Here is a 24186-nt window from a genome sequence, read left to right on the forward strand (position 1 = left end):
TTTCCTAAATAGGGTATGAAGTAAAAGACAGAAAGATATATTCTGCAAAATCACATTAGTCATCCAGGTTTCTGTGTCTACCAAATACTGTGTTTCCCTGAATACTGTGTTTTTGCCTCCAAAAGAAGCAGTGGGTCTTATTTTGGGGGGAATGTTGTATTTTTTTCCCAATACATGGCTTGCCTTGCACCAGCAGCACCAAAGCCCCATCCAGCAGGAGCCCACATGGCTACCAGCCCACTTCTGCAGCTGCTTGTGACCACTCAGAAGCCACATGGCCCACTGTGCCATGCTGCTGCCACGAGGCAAGGCAGATGGAGGATGGGGTGGAGCTGCCCCAAGCACCCCTTAGATGCCCAAACACTTTTTGCCCAGAGGGAGACTACAAGCTTCGTCTGCTTGCAAATGGGGCGCTTGGGAACGGAGCAATTAGACCCGTTCCCAAGCGTCCCATTTGCAAGCAGACGAAACTTCTAGTCTCTGTCATTTCTCTGTCCGGGTGAAAAATGTTTGGGAACTTTTGAGACATTTGGAAATGGACGCTCTGTTTCCAAATGCCCCATAGGTGCCCAAACACTTTTCCCCCAGAGGGAGATTGGAAGCTTTATCTGCTTGCAAGTGGGGCTCTTGGGAATGGAGCTAATCGTTCCGTTCCCAAGTGCCCCATTTGCAAGCAGACAAAACTTCCAGTCTCCCTCTGAGCAAAAAGTGAGCAATGTATCCAAATCGCTTGCCTTCCCCCCCACTTCTGCCTATGCACTCAGACTTACCTGCACTGTGTCAAGGAGCTGGCAAGCTGTGGCTGCTGCGGGATGCCATCAGCCTCCACATGCACACCGCTGCTTGTGCTGGCCACACCCACCCCTGGGCTTATTTTTGGGGTAGGGCTTAGATTAGGCCCACCCCAAAAAATCAGGCTAGGGTTTATTTTCAGGGTGGGTCTTATTTTCAGGAAAACATGGTAGCAGCAGTTTTCATCTGTAAAGGAACTATCTTCAGATGTATCCTTTTGAATGTTTTACCTAGTACAGTGGTGGCGAACCTATGACACGGGTGCCAGAGGCAGCACGCAGAGTCTTCTCTGTGGGCACATGCACTGTCACCCCAGCCCTGCCTCCCTATGGCCACCTCCTCACCAGCAGCCCTCCCGGAGGAGAGTTGCATGGCCCGCACAGAGTAGTGGACATGGCAGCTGGGCAACGGGGACAAGACTCCTCCCTTGCGCCCCGTTGCATGCAGATGATGCTGCGGGGCACAAGCGGAGGGCGTGGCCGCCATGGCGCTGCAGGGACACCTGGGCAATCTCCTGCAGCAGGCTGTGGTCCTGCTGGTGGGTGGGGTGCAGTGTAGGGGCAGGTCAGGGGGCGGTGTCTAAAACGTTCGCCATCACTGACCTAGTCCAAGAGCTGAGGCAGTTCTTTAAGCAAAGAAAATACAGATATAAACTCTATTAATCAATTATAACAAACCAGCAGAGTGTGTTCCATCTTAAAGAATAACAAATGTATGATTTCAAAACATTTATGGAGTAGAAAAGAATTCCTGAAGTGGGCTCTAGTTAACAAATACATACTACATAAGTTTGTTAATTGTGAAAGTCCCACAGGATTTTTCATTATTTACAAATTCTTATAGGTTTTGGGTTTTTTTTTCTCTACACTGCACTGATTTTTTTAAGGACAGTGTGAACTTGTTATATTGTGCTTATACCTTAAACTTAAAACATCTCTGGTAAGAAAAAAATGTCATTATTCTGGTCACCTGAGTGAATGATTTCTTGTGAGATCTGGCTGTCGCTCTTGGAGAATTTCAAAGATATTGGGTTGCCGCAGAAAAGCAACAATCTTGTCATTGTAAGCTGAAAATTTAATAAAGAGGACATGTTGAAAAACAATAGTCATTTTTCTTCAGGAAACATAGCTACAAGTTTTATCCTTTAGAAATTGATGTTTTTTTTCCAGAAGAAGCGATCTTTATTAAGGATGAAAAGAGACATTCAAAATGTATAGAGCAATTTATGTGGTGCCTATCAAAACATGTTAAGCTAGTGTGTTTTTTCTTGGGCTTGTACACCTGTTATGCTGCAGTGATACTGCAAAACACTGGGGATCCCAATTCTATTCTAGATGCCCTCTAGGTCTTCAAATTCTGGTCCTATGCCCTGTTTGGGGGAGCCACCACCCTTTATAACAGGGGTTCTCAACCTTAGCAACTTTAAGACTTGTGGACTTCAACTCCCAGAATTCCTCAGCCAGCTTTGCTGGCTGAGGAATTTTGGGAGTTGAAGTCCACAAGTCTTAAAGTTGCCAAGGTTGAGAACCCCTGCTTTATAAGGTACCTTACATGGCTCCTATTTCTTTAACCCAGTATGAAGGAAAGAATAGTCCTTTCACAGCCTGTTCTGCCTTTCTGGCAATTAAAAAGTCAAATTAAAAAAACGTAGATAATTTTGACTAAAGAAAAACAAACTATTATTAAAAAAGAAGCAGACTTGTCCAGATCACAGTACTATAAGAGCTTACAAATTAATTTAAAAAGAAAAAAAGTGAACAAAATATAATACTTGAGCGTGGAATCCAATACTAGTTTGTTGCCAGGATTTAGTTGAAAGATCCATAACAAATATTTTTCCAGGTTTGAGTTGGTCATTTCTCACAAAGAAGAACCTATAATCTTACTTGGGTATATTGTTCTTGTTAATTTTATCTGGAATATATTTTTCTATAACTTAAAAACCATTATTCGGTGTCCTACAAACTGGAATGACAGAAAACAAGATTACGAGTTTTTTCTGTTTGACAAAATTTAAGTACTTGTAGAAAGCCATTATATTCGCTATAAAACTTGTCTTCTAAACACTAAATATAACCAATTCTCTGAATTTGACTCATAGTAGAATTAGCTTCCATTAGTTTCCAATTGTCTCATTATTTTCATTGCCTGCCTCTGAATCCATTTTAATTTGTCCAAGTCCAATCAATGCAGAATAAATTGGGTCTACATACTTATTTGATTTGATTTCTTTTTCCTAAGTGAAGAATTTATATTTGGGTTTCTTAAATTTTATTATATTTCAGCCATTTTGTTAATCTCATCAATATAATTCTGAAATTATTTATATCTTCTAGGATAATAGTTATTCAAGTACGGATAGTCCTTGCTTAATGTCCCTAATTGGGATCAGTAACACTGTCATTAAGAAACCAAGTCATTTAGTGAAACATCACATGACTATCCTGCTTAGTTATAGCAGTACAGTACTGTACAAATCACCTATGGTCTTTAAGCAGGACATCACATGATTAGGGCTTGTGACCACCCCGTTTTTCTCTTCCCCTCATCATTAAAGTCAGTAATAAAAATATTGTGAATTAGATTACAAATTCTAAAAGTTATTCTGAGGAAGAGGCACAGTCCTTGTTGCATAGCTGAATTTTTAACAGAGTAGCCTATTGCAAGCATTACCGTATGTAACACTGAAGAAATGGGTAGCAACAGAAGTTTAAATCAGTGGTGACTGTCAAGAAACCAATGCTGCTGAACAAACATCTAGCAATTCCATCAGAATAATTAGCTGTGGGTGTCTTCCCACAATGTGACAGCTGCTGAACTCAATGAATTAACTTCTGTACTTGAAAGCCATGAATCACCATTCCTGAAGCCAATAGGTTTTGTCATGTGTAAGTAAGCATCAAATATATAAACAGTTGCCAAAGCAACTTAGCTCACTGAAAACAAATTTGATAGTTAAATAAATGGTCGCTGTACTGACTGTATGAAAAATAAGAAACCTATTTTTAGTTTTTCTAATAAAACATATAAAATAACATATTTATAACATTTCCATTATTACTGCAAAATTCTCTAATTTAGCAGTATGGCTAAATGAAAGTAATACTGAGAAATAAAGCATATATATCTGTTAATTAACACATCAAGCAAATATCAATTACTATTTGTAATATATTTGCATGCTTATGTTTTTTTCTGAACATTCATATTTTAAAACAAGGGACAGTCTCCTTTAAACTCATTGTAATGAAGAGCTTTGTGCAAACCAAGTTATCTATTCAAAAATATTCTGTTAGTGAAATCAGTTACCTATGGAGATGCTGAGTTCTCCCCCACCAGTTGTCGTCAAGGAAATTGGATAGCCTTTGTTGGAGATGCTTTTATTTGGATTTCGGTACTGCACTGAGAAGAGAACTGTACCCTTCTGGGATTCCTTGCAGCAGCCCCAATGCTCTAAAAATGTGTGATTCATTGCTTCAGTGGGATTTGGTTTGGTTTGCCTTTTTGTGCCTTCAAGTTATCGCTGACTCCAAGCAACTGCCTGGATTAGTCCATGCTGTCTTCTTAGCAAGGTTTTTCAGAAGTGGCTTGCCATTGCCTGCTTCCCAGGACTGAGAGAGAATGACTGGCTCAAGGTTAGCTAGCTGGTTTTATGCCTCAGGCAGAACTAGAACTCATAATCTTCCAGTGTCTAGCCTGTGGTGCTTTAACCACCACACCAAACTGGCTTTCCTTTTCAGTGGGGATTGTGGCATACAATTAATGATCAGATGCTGAGAGGATGGGACAACTCTGAACAGAAATAAGAATCACTAGTAATAACTGCTTGCTAAATTATTGGCAACAGCACTGACTTCTTTTCCTGTTCCCCTTTCTTCATAATATTGAAAAAATAATCATAGTATGAACTTCCCTTATTAACGCAAGCAAAAACTAATGACGTGATGTAGTGGTAGAGATATGTGACGCCAGTGTCCTGCCTTGCTAAATATTATATGTAAGAGCAGAGTAGAAGATTTACTTCCTTTTAAGTTAGACAAAATATACAGTATCAGTCTCTGATAATTCAGGAGAAAAACTTTTCAGGGAAACGTTTTGCTAAAGTTTACTAAATCCATATTTGTATCAGTTTACACCTTAGATCAGTGGTGGCGAACCTATGGCACGGGTGCCAGAAGTGGCACTCAGAGCCCTCTCTGTGGGCACGCGTGCCATCACCCCAGTCCTAGGCCTTCAGCTGGGTTTTATAAACCCTTTTCACTTTAGGCCTCCGCCACTGTGTGCAAAAAAAAAAAAAGGTTCAATCAGTCAATTTCAACTCTTGGGGAAAAAAAAGATCTTGCAAAGTTTAGAATTGATTGATTGAACTTTTTATTCCCACCCAGTCTGCCGTTACCACCGCAGTCACGTCCACCCAATGGGCCACACCCACCCAATTGGCCACACCCACCCAATGGGCCACACCCACCTGGCACTCGACGATGCATAAGTGGGTTTGGGGTTGCAGTTTGGGCACTCGGTCTCTAAAAGGTTCGCCATCACTGCCTTAGATGATGCATCCCTGAATGTTCAACTACACATTATGACCACAATCGAGCCCAAAATTTATATTGCTAAGCAAGATATTTGTTAAGTGAGCTTTGCCTCATTTTACGACCTTTCTTGATACAGTTGTTAAGTGAATCATTGCAGTTGTTAAGTTAGTCACACGGCTATTAAGTGAAGTTTAACAGCCTTGACTTTGCTTGTCAGAAAGTCACAAAAGGTGATCACATGATCCCGGGACCAACCATAATAAATGTGAGCCAGTTGCTAACTGTCTGGATTTATGATCACGTGACCATGGGGATACTATAACTGTCATAATTGGGAAAAATAGTCATAACTCACTTTTTTCAGTGATGTTGTAACTTTGAATGGTCACTAAATGAACTGTTGTAAGTCGAGGACTACCTGTAAATGGTTCAAAGGGGTTCAAAAGAAAAGCCTAAACCGGTTTTCATATTGATCCATCACCAATAATTCAATGTATTTGAAATAACCAGCTTTTTAAAAAAAGAACAACAACAAAACAACCCTGTTTTATCAAGCAACAGTATCCTGAATTGTCTACTTATGGTATTGATTAAAATACCTAATTAAAAAAAACAGGCTACTCAAAAAAAATTTTTATTGTGAAAAATAAGTATGTTTCATATCAGAATCTCATTTCATTTTTTTTTATCCATGCATTAAAAAATAATTATGAAAGAAGTTTCCCCTTTCAGAAATCTCTTCTCCATTGTATTGGCTCCAAATCATCATCTTGATTAACCAAACCTCCATATCTTTGTCTAAGAGCTTCTATACAGAACTTAAAAAATGGAAATGTTAGTTCTCTCATTTTAAAATGTCAGACTAATGGCAAATTGGTTTGTGTTTGGGTGTCCTGCAAAATGCTAGACAACTGGGAAGCATATGGGACAGGATTTGCATGGCAAACTAAGAAATAATAATGGGGAAAACAAGCCAATAAGATGCTTCAATTATGATCAGCAAGAGATTCCTAAGTTTCAGTTTTATTACAAGAATACTCTTTTTAGAGTTATTATTCCCATTATGACATTTGATACCTAGAGTTTTCCCCAGGCAAAAATGGACCTGGAAATATTTCATCTGAAGTCTATAAAAACTTTTATTTAAGACTAGTGATGCATGTTAAAGTCCCAAGTTAAGAACGAGTATACAATTTGGATATTGTATTGTTTAATAATATCGACTTGTTTATATTATTATGTTTATTTTTAATTTGTTTATACCTATGTTAAAGGGGAGTTAAAGTGCATTATGGACTTGGTTATTTATATAGTTGGTTAATGTTAGTTAGAGTTTGATTATTATATTTGTAACCCTGTACTCAGCTCTGGGAAGTGGGGAAGGGAGAGGGGGGGGTTTAGGGTGGGTGGGTTTTGGGGTGTATACTGTAATTTTTTATAAAATTTTTCAATTAAAAAAAAGAACGAGTATCATTCCTAAATCTGCTTTTAACACGAAATTAATAGGCAGCCCATTTGTAAGTTCGAGTTGTCTGTAAGTAAGAGATTCTTAGCCTGGGGACTGCCTGTATTTATATTTAGTTATTGTTTTTAATGTCAGAAAGCATCTAAGTCAGTGGTTCTCAGCCTGTGGGTCGGGACCCCATTTGGGGTCGAACGACCATTTCACGGGGGTCCCCAAACAAGGCTCTCCGCCATTTCCCCCCCCCTTTTCTTTGGCCACGCCCCTGGCACCCGGTGATGTATAAGTGGTTGGGGGTCACCACAACATGGGGAACTGTATTATGGGGTCGCGGCATTAGAAAGGTTGAGAACCACTGCTCTAAGGGTTTTCTTTTTGAGCGACACAAGAGCGCTTGCAGAAACAACCTTATGCTTTAACACAGTGACATCAAAAGCAAAGACTGCGTTTCAAGAGGCTCTCAACGAAGGCTTACCCACTGGCACCATGTCCTGGTACTGAGTCCTACTGACCGCATTGAACGTACTTGATGGCCTTGGCAAGACTGGAGGTCCTGAATGGCGTGAGTCTTCTCCCACCTGAAAAATAATACCATAAATATTTTAGTGTGCAGAAGTCTTCTTACCGTCCTGTACATTTTATATCCTATTCATTTGAGAATTTTTGCCCCGTCCTTCCTTGAAATGTTATAGAGCAGTGTTTCCCAAACTTGACAATTTTAAGGCATGAGGACTTCAACTCCCAGAATTCTGGGAGTTGAAGTCCACATGCCTTAAAATTGTCAAGTTTGGGAAACACTGTTATAGAGCATAGAAACTTTTATCTGCTAAGCAAGGTGAATGTTTGACAAACGAAAAGCTTTTTAGAAGAGAAACTGCAACCTTTTCTCCTGTTTTTCACATGGGAGAAGCTGATAATACAGACTTTCATGTAAACTAGGAGGCACTGATTAAAATTCGAATAGTTTTCAAACAACCAGAGAAAAATAAATGTACAAATTAGGTAAATCTGCAGTCTAATATTTCTATTCTGAAGAAGAACATGGCTTTTCCATATTGTAACGCTACTAATTATCACTGTCTTTTTTATGTTTGTAACTGTATATGTAACTGTAAACCACCCATAGTTACCCTATGGTAAGATGGGCAGCCAATAAAATTTAAAAATAAAAAAATTAAAATTATCTTATATTACTGATGAGTTCATTCAATGAATACGAATCAGGAAGTATATTTTAGATTTTCCCAAAGGTAAGCCTATGACATAATGATAGCAAGAAGAAGAACTGTAGTTTTAAATATATTATGTAAACTAAACCCTTATGAAATCCTAGCAATTGTAGGAATGTGTGCAGGAGCTGAATGGGGAGATAAAGATAAAGGAATTCCTGCAGATTTATTCTGCTAGTCATTGCTTAATATAGGGCAGCGGTCTCCAACTTTTCCAGCTTTGCTGACCAGTGGAGGAGGGAGAGGGGAGGGTTCCATGTGAACAGTGGGCGAGTGCACTCATGCAACTCCCATTTGTGTATGTGGCGGGCACACGTGCCCACTCCTCACATAAATGGAGCTGTGGACGGGCGTGCATGCTTGCCCACTGCTACCGCTGCTCGGTTCTCAGCAGGCTGTGTCCCGGTAGTGGGTCCCAGCCAGAACTTGGGGACCCCTGTTATAAGGGGAGGTGCTCATCTCTATTTCTAGGCCGTTGAGCCAGAAATTTCCTGTAGATAATATTTACATAATAAAGACATGCATATTAATAACAAAAGCAATTAGTATTATGTCTGAATTAACCCAAAATTTCAACTACAATGTACAATTATTACACAAAAAACATGTTGGAAAGCCTGATTTTATACACTTTTATTTAACCTATGAGACAGGAAGAAACAACATATTAAATCACCTGACAAATTTCAATAGCATTTCAGTTCTTGCCCCCACTATTCCTTTTCTAAAATTTATTTTCATCATTATTATCATGCAGGAATGGATCAATTCTACCTAAATTAAAATGAAATTGAGCAAATGTATACCCTCAATACTGCCACCCAAATGATTTTATAATAAAATATCTATAGCTAGTTATCTTGAGTAAACCAAGGAAATGGAATTACATTTGTTCTACTAAGTTAGGTTATATCTATTTCAACATATCTGCACTAAGTATGAGTAAGCCTCAATCTAATCATATATTTTATTTACATTTCTCCAGGTTACAGAATATGTATAAATATTTGGGATCTAAAATAGGGATTATCTAATTCTGGATTCTCTCTTCTAGCATTAGTTTTATCATTATCAACTTTAAAACTTTTACAGAAGTTGGACTGAGGGTTACTGTATTATTCTATTTGTCAAATCTCAGTGTGGCTGGTATGAAATCTCATATTTCATCCCTGAAAAATATGTAATAAAAGTAATAAAAGTAAGGAGATAAACTCATCACTGCTGTGTTTGAAGGTCTGGGGTATTTTAATGAAACATCGCAATGTTTCATTGCAGGTAACACAGCTTATGAAATGCATAAGGAATTGCCAATAGTTCACGAGTATAAATTTCACTAAATATAGTGAAGATGAAATGGTTAATACAACAAAAGTATTGGGACGCACATAGAAAGCCTAAGCGAATTATCTATGAACGTCACTTCCCTTTGAAGTAACAACCCCAAATTTCCCTTGTTGAACACCAGCTTCACTTCTGCAATTTCCTGGCTCCAATTAGTCGGTCTCTTTGCTGGAGGTTCCTCAGTTGTTGTTGTTTTTTACCTCACTATTATTTGCTTTCTATGCTGACAGCACTCACTTTTCTCTCAGCGTGAGAATCGCACAAGTTTTGCCAAACAGATAATATAGCTTCTCTGAATTAGTTCAAATTCAAATTATTCCTGTTTTATAATTGACCCGAGAACTACTCTAAGTCACCCATTTTTCAGTGGAAACCTCTTTTTATTGGAAATGGAAAAGAACAGCTCCTTCTGAAGTTGATGCCAAGAAGTTGAAATTCAAGTACTGTTAACTCAAATTCCTTGATTTCTATCAGTATTGCTGAAAAATAAGCCCAACTGCAGGCTTTGATTCCAAAAATTCTTATAAAGAAAGAAAAAAATTTATGATTGAATGTAATGGTTAAGAGCAACAGGTGCATAAACAGTTTCCAATTATGCAACAGATTTTTCCTTCCATATCTGCACGTGAACTTCTCTTTATCTTTCATCCCCTTCAACTGGCTTTATTTCCATAAAATCTGTCTCAATGCAACAGATTTCAGAGACATAAAGAAGCAGATGAATCAATTTCTTCAATTGCTGTTGATATATTGCCAAAATAGGGCATAAGCATACTTCATTAAAAGGAGGAGAAATAGTCACTGTCGTTATACTTTGTCTAAAAGGGAAACACAATGTAAATAAAATTAACTTATAGATTATTACTGGCTTTTTGTTTAATGTTGTGTTTCTACATACATTCCTCTTTGGCACTCTGAGTTGCAATACATTAAGTAGGTGGGGGGAACATTTGCATACCAACATAACACATATGTTTACCCACTAAATTCATATAATATAATCATATAAATCACCAAACTTAATTTGATGGAGATTTTACCTTTTATTTATTCTGTCTTTTGATATTGTAAGGGAAAAACTCAGGTCAAATTTCTACGTATGCCTCTTTTCTGTATGATAGTACCTGTTTTATGGCAGTGCTCCAAACAGCCTATTGCTTACACTGCTTTGAATATATTTGCAGGCAAAGGCCCCCTGGTGGTATAAAAGGAAAGTGACAAAGAATTTTTGTAAAAAATAATTCCAAAGTTCAAACTCCTTTGCCAAGCTGGCACAACCTGAATTGAGCTGACTCAGGTCACAACCTGACACAACCTGCTATATACCCAGGAGCAATGGGAGCTCTTGTCTTCTTTATCTTCTACCATATGCAATAGATAATAATTTGCAATTCTGACATTTGTGTACTTTGTTCTAGTACCAGGCTTAGAATAGTTCATCGCTACACAGCCAATGTCTTAGAGTTAATCGAAAATTGCCCAAGGAGGAACTAGGCGTGTTCAGAAGTCAAGACAATAAATAAAATACATTATCAGCATCTGGGATGGGTTGAATATGCTTTGCCTCCAAAAGGCTAGATTCAACTCGCAGCATCTCTATGAAAAGCAAAGAGACAACCAATCAAGTAGAGATCAAAACCTGGTGTCTTCAAACCAAGATATAATCAGTATTGATGGCGTAAGGTCTTCATAGGCTCTCAGGTGTAATCATTCAGCTGATACTCTTACAGATGTTTCTTTGTCTGACTGGCTTGCCATTGATGGTCAGCTTGATAGATAGGGTAGCAAGGGGATATGTGAACACCAATTTAAAAATTGATCTAATAAATAAATAATATGTTTTCTTTGAGAAACAGTGGTGTGTAATGGTTTGTAACTTTAAATTAAATAGTGGAAAGCCCGGGTTGAAATCTCAGTTCATTCATAAACCGAACATTTTCTCATGTTCATAATCCATATTTTATCCTGGCAAATTTAAAATTTTCCCTTATATGTTTCCTATAATAAGAGGGCATTCATTCTGTGAAAGGGGTGGGTAGGCGAATGTATGCTTTTAAAACAATGGAAAATGCCAATAATGGCAGATAGAAATCAATGATGAAAAATCTACCAGTAAGAAAACCCTTGGGCCAATTCAAGCTTACCTCACCAGCACTGTGACTGCGCTGCCTTGTTAAATGCTGCCGGTGAACCAAAGCGCTAGTTGGTCTGCTGCTCTGCAAAGGAAGCCGTGGGTCAATGAACGTGGTGGTACGTGAATTGTGGTCAACAAAAAAAGCCTAGCAAAGGAAAAAAAAAATAGCATTATTCACTACTCTTTGCTCACTGTGGTATTTTAGGCTGCATATCTTTCAGTGTAAGTTTCAGTTAGATCACTGAATGCAGACACAGGAAATCACTGGTCTAAGTTTTGATCCAAACTACGACACAAAGATTTTTGTTCTTAACACATAATAAATATTGTATAGACAGCTAGTGCTCTAAAAAAACGGAGATTCTTCTATCTGTTATCATAGACATAGAATAAATAAATACACTCACTATATCAAGAAACTAGAGCTAAGAGAAGACCTAACATCTGAAGATAGTTGGGAGGGAGAGTGTGTGTGAGAGAGAGAGGGAGAAAGAGATTTTAAAAAAGCAATACATGTTGTAATGACAGGCTTCTTTGTTAAGAATGATAAATGATGGGGTAGCTATATCCCATTCTCACAGTGGTGCCCTACTAGGATCCCTGCCCAACTTTTTTTTAAAAGGATTCATTTGACAAACATAAATCAAAAGGAAGCTGAATTGATATAAAGCAGTGCATCATCTTCTAGTATCATATGATTTTAGAGAAATAATATGAGCTTCCTGAGAAGCTAGTTTGCTTCCTAAAGCACGAGCATTTTGTAACCAACAAAGACCATCATGACAGCCATTTTGTGAGCCACTTAGTATTCTCAAAATTCCCAAAGGGTCCCTGCCCACAAACCAGTTTGTTACCCTTTTTTTCCTCTTACTTTTAAAAATAAAAAAATAAAAAACTATTAGAAAAATAGTTTATAATACAATGTTCTTCTGGTCTCATTTTAATTCTTATACATAGTAAGATTACAACCATGAACAGAAGAATGCAAATACAAAGAACCCAATTAATTCCTATGGCATGTTTGATTATAGATTGATGACTGGTATAACTTAAGCAGGGTATTCCAACTCTACCGACCTCCTTTATTAAAGGGTTCCAAAGGCAGATTTTAAAAATACCATATAAGGTCAATAACTTTGTAAGATGTAGACATTTCTCAGCTACCTTATCCAGAAAGTTTTTTCAAGACATTTAGCCAGTGGTGGGATTCAGCTGGTCTGCACTACTTTGGCAGAACCGGTAGCTAATTTTTTGTTGCCCAGGCCTAGATTGGACTTTCGGAAGCAGCATCCACACAGAGAACCAGTTGTTCACATATTTGAATCCTACCACTGCACCTAGCCCTTCAGAAAGCTGCCTTTCATGATTTATTCAATTGTATATTAAAACCACCCAAGTTAAACCACCCCTTCATTTTATATTGATTGTGAATTTGTTGGGTGACAAGCTTCCTCCCATATTGTATGATTACTTTCTATATTATCTACTGTGGTATTTAGAGGAGACAATATTCCAATAATCTATCTAGTTTTCTATCTATGATCAGCTCTCAAAGAACTACTGATTCTTCTCCACTGTTTTTCCTCCAATCATTTCTACATCTTGAAAGACTGAAATATGGCTAAGCTCTATAAGCAATGTGTTATTTTCCTATACTGAAAGACTAAACTACCTGTGCTTTTCAAGAGGCTTTAAAAAAAAAGAACTTCCTCAACTTCTTGTGTTTGCAGTTTTTTTTCTTGTCTATTTCTAAGATGCTAAATCCAACCATGATGACTGATTCACAAAACAACACCCCCCATTAGAGAGATTTTTTCCTCTATCCACTCTGCTCTGGAGATGCTCTAAAGCAGACATGTCAAACTCGTGACGTCACGTGACGTCGCACAACGTACTGGAGCTTTTTCCCCATTGCCAGCAATAGGGTGGGTGCGGTTTCCTGGTGATGCGTCCGGCCTACAGGCACCCCTGCTCTAAAGCAATTTGGAAAGGAGGAATGTGTGCATAGATTCAGGGGAACAGAAGAAAGATGCAATACAACACTGGCAATTTGTTTTGGTATAAGTATTATCTCGTACTGGACTGTTGTCAAATGAGTACTATTTTTATAAAGCATTTTTCTATTTACGTTAGCAAATTATTTGTCCTGCATACACCCATAGATTTCCCTTGAAACTATCAAAATTTAAAATTTTGATTTTAAATTTTTAAAATTTTTGCACATCAAAGGTAACGCGCATTTAAAGACAGCTTAATCCAGCGGTTCTCAACCTGGGGTCGCGACCCCATTTGGGATCGAACAACTATTTCACGGGGGTCGCCAAACAACGCAGTCCGCCATTTTTTTCCCCTTTTCCTTTGCTGTGCTACTCCCTTTTATTCTATTGGCTTTTGAAAGCCAATAGAATAGACTCTCTTGAATAGAGTCTAATTCTATTGGCTTTCAAAAGCCAATAGGAATTGTCCAGGCTGTCTCTGCCCTGCTGAGCCCGCCAAAAGTCCCATTCTGCAAACGGTGCTGCAAGCTGTCTGCAGTGAAGACGAGCTGTCTGGAAGTTTCCACCCCTCCCTGCTGAGCAACTAATAAAAATGTAAGTAAAAGAGGGCCAGGGGTGGGAGGTGGGAGGCCGGCGGGCGCAGGGAGAGTTGCTGGCGCGCGTGGGGCCCGGCGAGTGCCTTACCTCCCTTGGGCTGGGCCAGCTGGAGCAGGGGGCAGCACCATGCATGCGCAGCGCTCCCGGGCAGGGAAAGTCCTTGACTTACGACTGATTGGGTAGTCCTCGACTTACGACCGGTTGGGTAGTCCTCGACTTATGACCGGTTGGGGGTCGCGGCATTAAAAAGGTTGAGAACCACTGGCTTAATCAAAGCTTCTATAATAATAAACTTTATTACGGTCATAGACCAGCAATAGCCATCACTTTTTACAATATATTAAAGCTTAATCAAAGCTTATCACTCAACTCTACTATGAAAATGACTGCAGAAATTCCATAGTACAATTTCTTATTAAATAAGCTGTTTCTGTAAACAAAGAAACAATTGTGAAATACCACATGTGCAGGACCAACAAATGTCTTCATATCACAACAAAGTAAGTGAAGCAAAACCAACTATGGAACACAAAAAAATATCTCAGCTATTTATATAGCTGTTCTTACTACACTGTAGTGGCTGGAAACACAATATGGTAGCAAGACACAGATAAGCGTTACAAGATTGACACAGGAATCTGCCTGAAAATCAAACCTAGAAACACATTCTCTTTTATTGGTGCCTTTGAGTGAGTGATGACTCCTGGTGACTGCCTGGATGTAATGGAATGTGTGGATGACCTTGGGAACCAGAGAAAGAGATGCTACCTACATAACAATCAGACAAGAGAGATAGAAGGCTCCAGTGGCTTAACTGGATCCACCCTAATGGATCAAGCTAACATTGGCAGAGAGAACTTTGCATTTTTCAAACTTGCAAGATTGATGTCACCCCCTCCCAGATAAACTAGACAGGAATCATGACTGGATGAATTAATTCTATTTTATCATGAGGCTACATTAACAGAATCTTGTAATTCTTAAAGTAGAAACTTCCTGCCACCACTTTTACCTGCTGACACCAAACTGGCTGTCAGAAGCACACCAGTTCTCTGTATTACTGTTTTGACCCCTCTGATCTACTATTTGTCAACTCATGCTCTTCTGATTTAACCTTGTGATAGGATGCCATATATTTTAATGAAGCTTTTGCTTAACAAATTGTAAATCTCAGAAAACTACACTAGAGACCTGCTGTGCACCCAGCCATATCTATAAAAGGTTTACAATGCAGATGCTAACTTTAGCGAACTGTGTGAATTATTTTAGCTGAAAGCTTTTGGAGTTCTCTTCTTGTTCTTGTCATCAACCCAATTAAGCTTGATATTTTAAACCATTCCAGTCCTGTTCAGTTTTGTGTAATTCAAATACTCTAGCCTAACTGGTTTATGAACCTCTGCCTGATATCTTTTCCATCTAAAATAAGGTAGCATGAGTGCAATCTCCCAAAGGCTAAAATCTTAATAAGTTGAAGCCCAAATCAGACACATACTGTAATTTGAAAGCATAGTCATAATTTGACAACATGTTTGTCAGGTAGGAAAACAAATGGTTTCCAATGAATAGTGTTGCCTAAGCATAGCACTGATTCTTTCACAGCAATTTAACAAACTACAGCATTTATTTATATCATATACTTAAGCAAACGGTAAAGAACCTTAGGGATTACACTAAATGAATATAATCATATTATACACATGTGCTTGAGACCAAGCAATAGCATTTTGTTATGTAATGGAATTACTGTTTTGAAGCACCATTGGAGAAAAGAAAAATCAATGGAGCTTCAAAGCTCTGTTCTAATCTGAACAATGATACTGCAGTCAGGAATCAAGGTGAATACTATGAACGAGAGCACAAGCGAGAGCATACATGCCTAATTTTAAAATTCTCACTGGCCACCAGAAAAAGGGTGTAGTTTGGATATTTATGGTAGCTGGGAAGAGAAACAGGGTATTTTGGTTTGGACAAAATACACATTTACCCACGCTGGCTAACTGAAGCTCTGTTTCAAGTAAATTATAGGCACTATAATAATGTGCAGTGACATTAAACTGATAATGAAAGCATGTATGGTCAAGATTATGCTTTCTCCAGTTGCAACATACTGTTGTGGCCATCAAAAGAGTTGGAAAAGAAAAATGGAAGTCCCTGAATGCTAATTAATCCTGGAGAAAACTGATAATAGCTCAAAACAAATAATTGCAATGCTAAATGAAGTAAAACCAGACTAATTTGAGAAAGCATTAGAAGTCATAATCTAATCCAACTATCCACTCAGTGCAGGATCTGCTAGTTCATCAATGACAGATAATCATCCAGCTCTGTTTCAAGACCTTTAATGAAAGAGAACCACATCAGGTAGTTGACTTTTCCACTGGCTGACAGCCTATACAGTCTGGAACTCCTCCCAATGCCTAGCTTGAACTTGCTTCCTTATAGCTTTATCCTATTGCTTTTGGTCCTTCCTCTGAGGTAATAGAGAGGAGGTCCACTCTTTCTTTTTGTGTGTGTTAACCCTTCAGATACTGGAGACTACAATCACAGACTGTCTCTAGGCTAAACATAGCCAGATCCTTCAACTGTAGGTCATAGGATTTGATTTCCAGTACCTTTGGAGCCTTCCTCTGCACTTGCTCCAGTAGTCACTATTGTTATTTTTGAACTGTAGTACACAGAACTGGACTTAGTACTCCAAAAGGAGTCTGACTAGGACAGAGTGAAGTGCAATAATTATTTCTCATGACTTGGATGACATTCCTATTGTTCTCCAAGATAGCATTTGCTTTTTTAGTAACTGCATCACGTAGCTGGCTTATATTTTACTTGTGATTAGACAAAAACACCGATTCCTTCTCCATGTATTACTTACAAGCCAGATCACCCCCATCCTATATTTGTGCCCCACAGTTCTCCTACTGTATGCCTGTATGTACTGTATGTATGACAATTATGTATGCCTCCCTATTAAATTCAACCCTATTTGGCCCACTGCTTCACTCTTTTTAGATCTTTCTGAATCTTCTCTTTTTCATCAAAATCATTAGCCAAACATCCTAACTTTGTACTCTCTGCACTTGTTAAACATCTCTCAAATTCATCTCTCTATATAATTGATAAAAAAAGTTGAATAGCAAAGGGATAAGCTCAACTTTTACCAAGTTACAGTCGTATTTAAAAGTTTGTAAACCCTTTTGAACATTCAATAGTTCTACATAAATGTGATCTAAAATGTGACTTCTTCTCTATACAAGTCCTAAAACTAGATAAAGAGAACTTGATTTTAAAAATGTATTAAAAACATTATACTGGCTCATTTATTTCAGGGGTAGTCAACCTTGGCTCTTTTATGACTCGTGGACTTCAATTCCCAGAATTTCTGAGCCAGCTTAGCTGATTTATTTACTGAGGAAAATGATCCAAAGCTACATATTACAGTCAAATTTCAATCAATGGGATGATAATCAGGTATGAGTGTGGGAGGTCTTGTCTTATTTGAAAAATAGAATGCTAGATATTCACTATCAAAGTCTGATCTTTACAACACAAGTATGTAGAAGTGTGCCATAGTTTGAACAAAAGAGATTTCTGAAAATCTCAGAAAGGCAGTTGATGATGTTCACTAAACTAGACAAAATTACAAAATTATTTCCAAAGAATTTGGACTCCACCAGTCCAATGGCAGACAAATTGTATATAAACGAAGGCAATACAGCACCACTGATATCTTCTCTAGTAGTAACTGACTAACCAAGATCACACAAAACCAAACTGTGTAATACTCTTGGAGATTTCAAAGAACTCTAAGGTAACATCTAAAGAAGTAAAGGCACTCTTATGAAAGTCAGTTTTCATGACAGCACCATCAGGAGAATACTGAAAAACAGTGGTGTGTATGACAGGGTTGCAAGGAGAAATCCACTACTCTCTAAAATGAATATTTTGCTAAATATTTCACATTTTGCAAAACTGTCTGGATGAGTCAGAAGACTATTGGAAGAATGTTCAATGAATGGGTGAGAGCAAAATAGAACTTTTGAGCTTGAATGATGAGCTTTATGTTTCGTGAAAGGCAAACACCATAATCCAACATATCCCATCTGTGAAACATGGTAGTGGCAGTATCATGATCTGGGTCTGTTTTGTGGTCTCTAGACCTAGGATGGCTTTGCCATCATTGATGCAACTATGAATTCTGAATCAGACTAGCAGATTCTACAAGAAAATGTCAGGGTATCTGATCATGAACTGAAGCTCAAGGGAAAGTGAGTTATGCAGCAAGACAATGACCCAAACACACAAATCATATGGCTAAAGAATGGCTAAAGCAGAAGAAAATTAAAGTTTTGGAATAGCTAAGTTAAAGTCCTGATTTTAGCCCTAGAGAAATGTTATGGAAGGACCTGAAGCAAGGTTCATGCAAGGAAGTCCGCCCACATTTCTTGAGTTGAAATTCTTATGTGGGAAAGATTGAGCTAACATTCCTCCAAGCTGATGTGCAAGATTGATGAAGAGTTATCATAAACATTTACTTCCAATTATTGATGTCAAAGCAGGGGCACACCAGCAAAGGTTCACGTATCTTTGTTACACACCAATATGTAGTTTTGAATCATTTTCTTCAATGAATAAACGAAAGAGTTTTCGACTCATTTATTTATTTGCACTCTCTTTATTTCGTTGTAGGATTTGTGTGAAGAATGAATCACAAATCACAAATTTAGGTCATATTTATGCAAAATTTTTGAAAATTCAAAAGGGTTCATAAATTTACAAGCATCACTATACAAAGGGAAAAAAATCATGAAGCATTGCTAAAGATTTAACATACTTTTCTTACTTCCTGCCCCCTCTCTCTGGAATAGCATTCCCCTGAAGATAAGATCAGCTTCAGCTTTTGTTCTTTCAAAAAGGCTTCAAGGTCTGATAAGTTGTCATGCCCCACAGAAGTGTTTTTACACTGTATTTGGATTGTTCCTTGGGGCTTGGCCTTCTGTCTGTATGGTAATATTTTGTTACTTATATTATAGTTGATTCCTTTCAGACCTAGCCCAAGAATGACATGAAACAATCCAGCCAACATTGTTGTTTATTTGCATATACCATATAGACACAATCTTGCCAGACTAAACCTATACTACCCTAGCCTAACATATATACTCTAAGAGATTCTAGGGAGTGATTATCCTAAATTTCTTCCTCATCCCATGATCCAGGTCTGCACTATGCCATCTCTTGTCTCACCTCCCTCTTCCTTGGAATGTGCTCCCTCCCTCCCGGGAAACTGGTGTTTCACTGTAGTCCATCCCAGCAGATAACATTCATAGACACATTCCATCACAATTACTGTATTTAGGTTTATAAGTCACAAACTCTGAATCACTAGGAATGGAATGGAAAATAAGCCTGGTAAATAAAATAAATAATATTATCTTCTAGTGACACCATGTACAAGAACTTTTATAGCTCATCAAATTAAATTTTAATCATTAAAAATTACAACTGTTCTTAAGGCTAAACTTAAATATGAATAAAAATAATGTATAAGGATAAATTGAATCAGGTTGAATATGTAGACACAGCACTGCTAGGAACCACTGTAACATCTCTTTTGTAGAAATTAAGCACTCCATTGTGAATAAATGTATGATTTTTCATAATTGTTTCATAATTGTTATTATCGGGTATGTTTTCGCTGTTAAGTTGTTTCCATTTTATTGCATTTGTTGTATGTTTCATTGACTATGTCACTGTTGTTTTTGTACAGCACTTAGAGACCTTCAGATTATTGCATTTTTAAAAATTTCATTTATAGTGTAATAAGTATGTATGTATGCATTTATTTCATCAATATTTGGATTAAGACAAATCAATATGTTTATTTTGAAAGTTGCTTCTTTATATCTGTTACCTTGCCCTGATGATCGTGCTTCATTTCCCAACCCCGTGGCAATTCTAGCTGTTTGTTGGCAAACATGTTCAAAAAGCCAACTAAATCGCGATTATGCTGGTAGCGCTCAAAATGATGGGTATCTCGTCGAACTTTGGTGATCATGTGCTTCAGACATGTGTTATTTGTAAACGTTCTGTAGGCACTCTGGCGGAAGGAGAATAAATCGAAAGTTATTTTTGGATTCTCAGACTAACATTTTAATGGCTTCATAAGTTTGAAAAATGTATACTACAAGCCAAGGGAATTTGCCATCCCCTAACATAAACATAAACTCCAATTCCTTCAAATTTATCTGCTCGCTATACTCCTGATGATGTACAATTTTAGCAGTACAGTGAGAGAACCAGTTTTCAGAGCTTCACCAATGCAAAGTTAAAAGCTTTAAGCTCCTCATTTAGTCTAAGTCATCTAATAAGATGATAAGCTTGTGGAAGATATTTTTTCTTAATTTACGCTGAAAACAATTGCTATGGATACTTCTGAAGTTAAGCATATCATGTTGTGCAAATCAATTTGATTCAAGTCTATACACTTTCCCCAAAAAACTAATTTTCTATTTTATTCCATTCCTCACTCCCAAACCTGGAACAGTCAGTCAAATTAAAAAAGTAAAAAAGGCAAGAAGGAGTATATATCAAGTCCCCAGAGACATACCAAAACCCAGAGTGTCACACTGAGGATTTCAGTTCTCATAACAGAATTACTATTTGTATTTCTCATGCTACACCTTCAGACCATCAACAAACCATTGATAATTCTTTCAGCTGCTTGCCAGATACAGCCACGTTGATCATTCTGTCAGGATAGTTTCCTAAGCAAAAGGCAGCCACAGAAAAAGCCCAGATCCATATTCCTACAACTTTAATGTCAACCCAAACATTTCAACAAAGCATGGGATTTTATTTTGTAAACCATCCCGGGTGGCCTTTCAGAGCCAAAGGTGCTGTGTAATTTTTAAAATTAAACATATTTATGTGCGCTTGTGCGCACACGCACACACTCATTTTGTCCAACTTGCCATTATTATAATATTCAAAAAATGTGGTACTGAAAATGCAAATATATCCCACTCCTCCACGGTCTATACCCAAGCTTGATTTGTGAGTGCTACTCACAGGGTTTGAATGCAGCACGGTGAAGAATTCTGGGCTGATGAGGAATTTTACTGGGGGTGATTGGAGTAGCAGAGTAAGCCTGGATCTGGAGGTAGAATGAGGCAGCACATTGTCCCTTCGGTAATCTAATACAAACACGTAATCAGAGTCATTGAGTCGGACAAGGACTTCAAGGAGTCGGACAAGGACATCAAGGAGAATAAGTAAAAAAACAACTATTTTTATCTTTACATGTGCCACGGAATACTTATTTCCCCTTAAATACCACTACGAAATGGAGTTATAAACACTTTTTGGAATTAAACAGATTAAGTGAATAAATGAATAAAGAATGCTGTTAGATCATTATCCCAAGTCAATAAGGAAAAACAATTGACAATCACAGTAGCACAATAATTCTTTCAGTTTCTTTCACCTTCCTTAGACTTCAAATCTCTACTTTTAACATCTGAATTATGTCTAAATTATTGCTCATTTTTTGAATAATCCATCCATTGGCACCTTGTTGGAATGCTACTGGGGTTAGTTTTAAAATATGGGAAATTTAGAGATAGTGAAAGAAAAGGTGATTGGATCCTGACCTTGGAAAAAACAAAAACATTTTCTAAGTATTACAGGAAAATATAAAAGAGAAAATGATACAAAACAAGAGTTTTTGCCTCAATCAGGAAGCCAATATAGGTGATTATCAAACTGATTTATTCTTTAACCAGCAGCAGCTTACAACCAAAGGATAGATATTGGAAGTCCCAAGAAACCTAAATGAGATAGTGAATAATCAAAGGAGGTGTGATTTCTTTTGGTCTTTGACTATAAATCCATTAAACCAAAAGTGTGTGATTACAGACCTATGAGCAGCAGAATCCCACATGACCAGTTTCCACTGAAGAAAGAATGAAATGCAGAAGCTACATCCAAGCAACTTGTACTCATTCTCACACACCCACTGTGTTCCTTTCTCTCACACTGCTTAGATAGTGCCCCAAACAGAAAAAATGGGCTCCGCCTGATGAATAGGGCCCACTGGGAAATACCATTCAGAATTTCACCTAGATTTCTATAAGGGAGGGGGAATCCTGTTGTGTTAAAATTCATTTTCCAGTGGCAACAGATCATATATTTTATATCCTATCTCAAATATAGTTGAGCTCCAATCTCAAATGAAACCCAAGCAGGTTAAACTGAAATTGTCCTTCTTACCAGCAGGTGGGCTATGGAAGTCAGCATCTTCTCCAGCTCCATCAAGAGCAGTTGAGTGCTCCTCTGGCCTGTCGTTAGTCATTGTTCGGCGAATACTCTGATACCTAAAGTTCCAAGATTGACATTATATATATATATATAACACGCACACCACACAATACATGTAATGAAGAGTTCTCTTGTAGTACAACTAAAAAGCTATTTGTTTAATAAAAAGTTAAACCACAGCCAGTCTTCTTCAAGAACTTCTTGCTCTTCCACATCTTAAACTATTTCAAGCATGACGTTATAAGACATTTATTAACTAAGAATTTGTGCCCATGCTTGTTGTTTTTTTTCCCCTTCACAATACATTTTCTATTTGTTCTAAATCTCAGGGAAGACGTTGCCTTCTTATTGATTTTTGTTCTAAGTAAAATGCTGCAAAAACATGATTCTACCTAGAAAACGGAACTGGGTTTTTTGGTTTGTTTGTTTCCTTACAATAAAATAATCCCTCTCATAATTTTAGATGTGCATTTTTCCAAACATAGCATTTGGAACCAATAATGGAAAATAATATAGCTAGCCAAACCTATAAGGAATATACTAATATTTATTCCTTTTGATAGTCATTGTGAAAGTTGCAATTCTGAATAGTGAGCAGTTATTTACTTTCCACACTTCCACACTTCCATCGCCTTATGTATTGTTCCCCAATCTATACAAGTGTTCCTTATGACAATTCATTCAGCAACTGTTTAAAATTCTGGAAACATTTCACCTTCATAGGTGCCAAACCATATTATAATGACTAAAATAATATTTTTAATACTATAATGTTTATTAAATTCTCCATCAGTCCTATACTTTTGCACTGAATTATGTCTGCACCACATCTTTAATGCTTTTTTCCCACAAAATATGAAATTGTTTCTTAGGTAATACTGATATTCAGTATGATGCAAGCTATGAAGAATAAGGTAAATATTTCTACAATTGTTTAATTCAAGGGAATTGTGTAATTTGCAGTGATGAAGTTTTGCCCTTGATCAGATGAAGTTTTACACTGTGTTTCATTTGTACTGCAGATAAAACAAAAACTATCTGAAAATTTCTCACCGACGATTCAATTGCTCCATCTGCTGTATAGAGTTGGAACGTTGAAGGATTTGCTGGGCTGGTGGGCCTGTGGGCCTCTGCCATGTTGTGGTTCTGTTAACATGGTCCACATAGAATATTCTCCCATGGCTGTCAATCCGAGCTTCCCAATCTAAGATAAGAAACATAACGCAAAATATTAAGGATTTTAACAACTTAAAGCAATGTTTTCTATCTGACAGTAAGATCCTACTTTATTTGTGTATCTATTCATTCAATTGTTTTTAAGCATATACACTGGCAGTTCTGCATATCATGGCCATAGAGAGAGAATGCATATGTATGCACACACACATGTGACGCAAATACAAAATGGAGACAGACCAATAAAACACAAAGTGAGAGGCTTCCTTTTCAGTATTTTGGGCTCATAGAAATCTTTATTTAATGTAGAACTCCTGCACCTTAACACACAGGTTAGGATTGTTAATTGCAGAGGAGTTGCAAAATACAAATCATGTGTGTAGAATTCCTGGATTTAATCCCTGGCATCTCAACTTGAAAGGAACTATCCGAAAGTTAGTGAGTCTATCACAGGGGTAGGCAACCTCGGCTCTTTTATGAATAAGCTATGCTGACTCAGGAATTCTGGGAGTTGAAGTCCATGAGTCATAAAAGAGCCGAGGTTGCCTACCCCTGGTCTATCAGAATAGATAACCATGACTCAGGCAGGGACCTGGTTTATACCACA

General features: G+C 37.7%; 1 protein-coding gene across 5 annotated transcripts in view; it reads right to left on the reverse strand.

The window, feature by feature from the left end:
• HECW2 (HECT, C2 and WW domain containing E3 ubiquitin protein ligase 2) overlaps window positions 1–24186 on the reverse strand; it is a 155138-nt gene that overhangs the window by 32646 nt on the left and 98306 nt on the right. For all 5 annotated transcript variants that reach the window (XM_039347961.1, XM_039347957.1, XM_039347958.1 and 2 more), the window contains 7 exons: window positions 23457–23607; window positions 22356–22459; window positions 21156–21280; window positions 19999–20184; window positions 11504–11638; window positions 7265–7367; window positions 1762–1858 (listed from right to left, as the gene is read on the reverse strand). In XM_039347961.1, the coding sequence (XP_039203895.1) occupies window positions 1762–1858; window positions 7265–7367; window positions 11504–11638; window positions 19999–20184; window positions 21156–21280; window positions 22356–22459; window positions 23457–23607 (901 nt within the window). The remainder of the gene's footprint in view (window positions 1–1761; window positions 1859–7264; window positions 7368–11503; window positions 11639–19998; window positions 20185–21155; window positions 21281–22355; window positions 22460–23456; window positions 23608–24186) is intronic.

Source organism: Crotalus tigris, unplaced genomic scaffold (assembly GCF_016545835.1).
Source record: "Crotalus tigris isolate CLP2741 ecotype Arizona unplaced genomic scaffold, ASM1654583v1 scf7180000018105.1476442, whole genome shotgun sequence".
NCBI classification, from domain to species: Eukaryota; Metazoa; Chordata; class Lepidosauria; order Squamata; family Viperidae; genus Crotalus; species Crotalus tigris.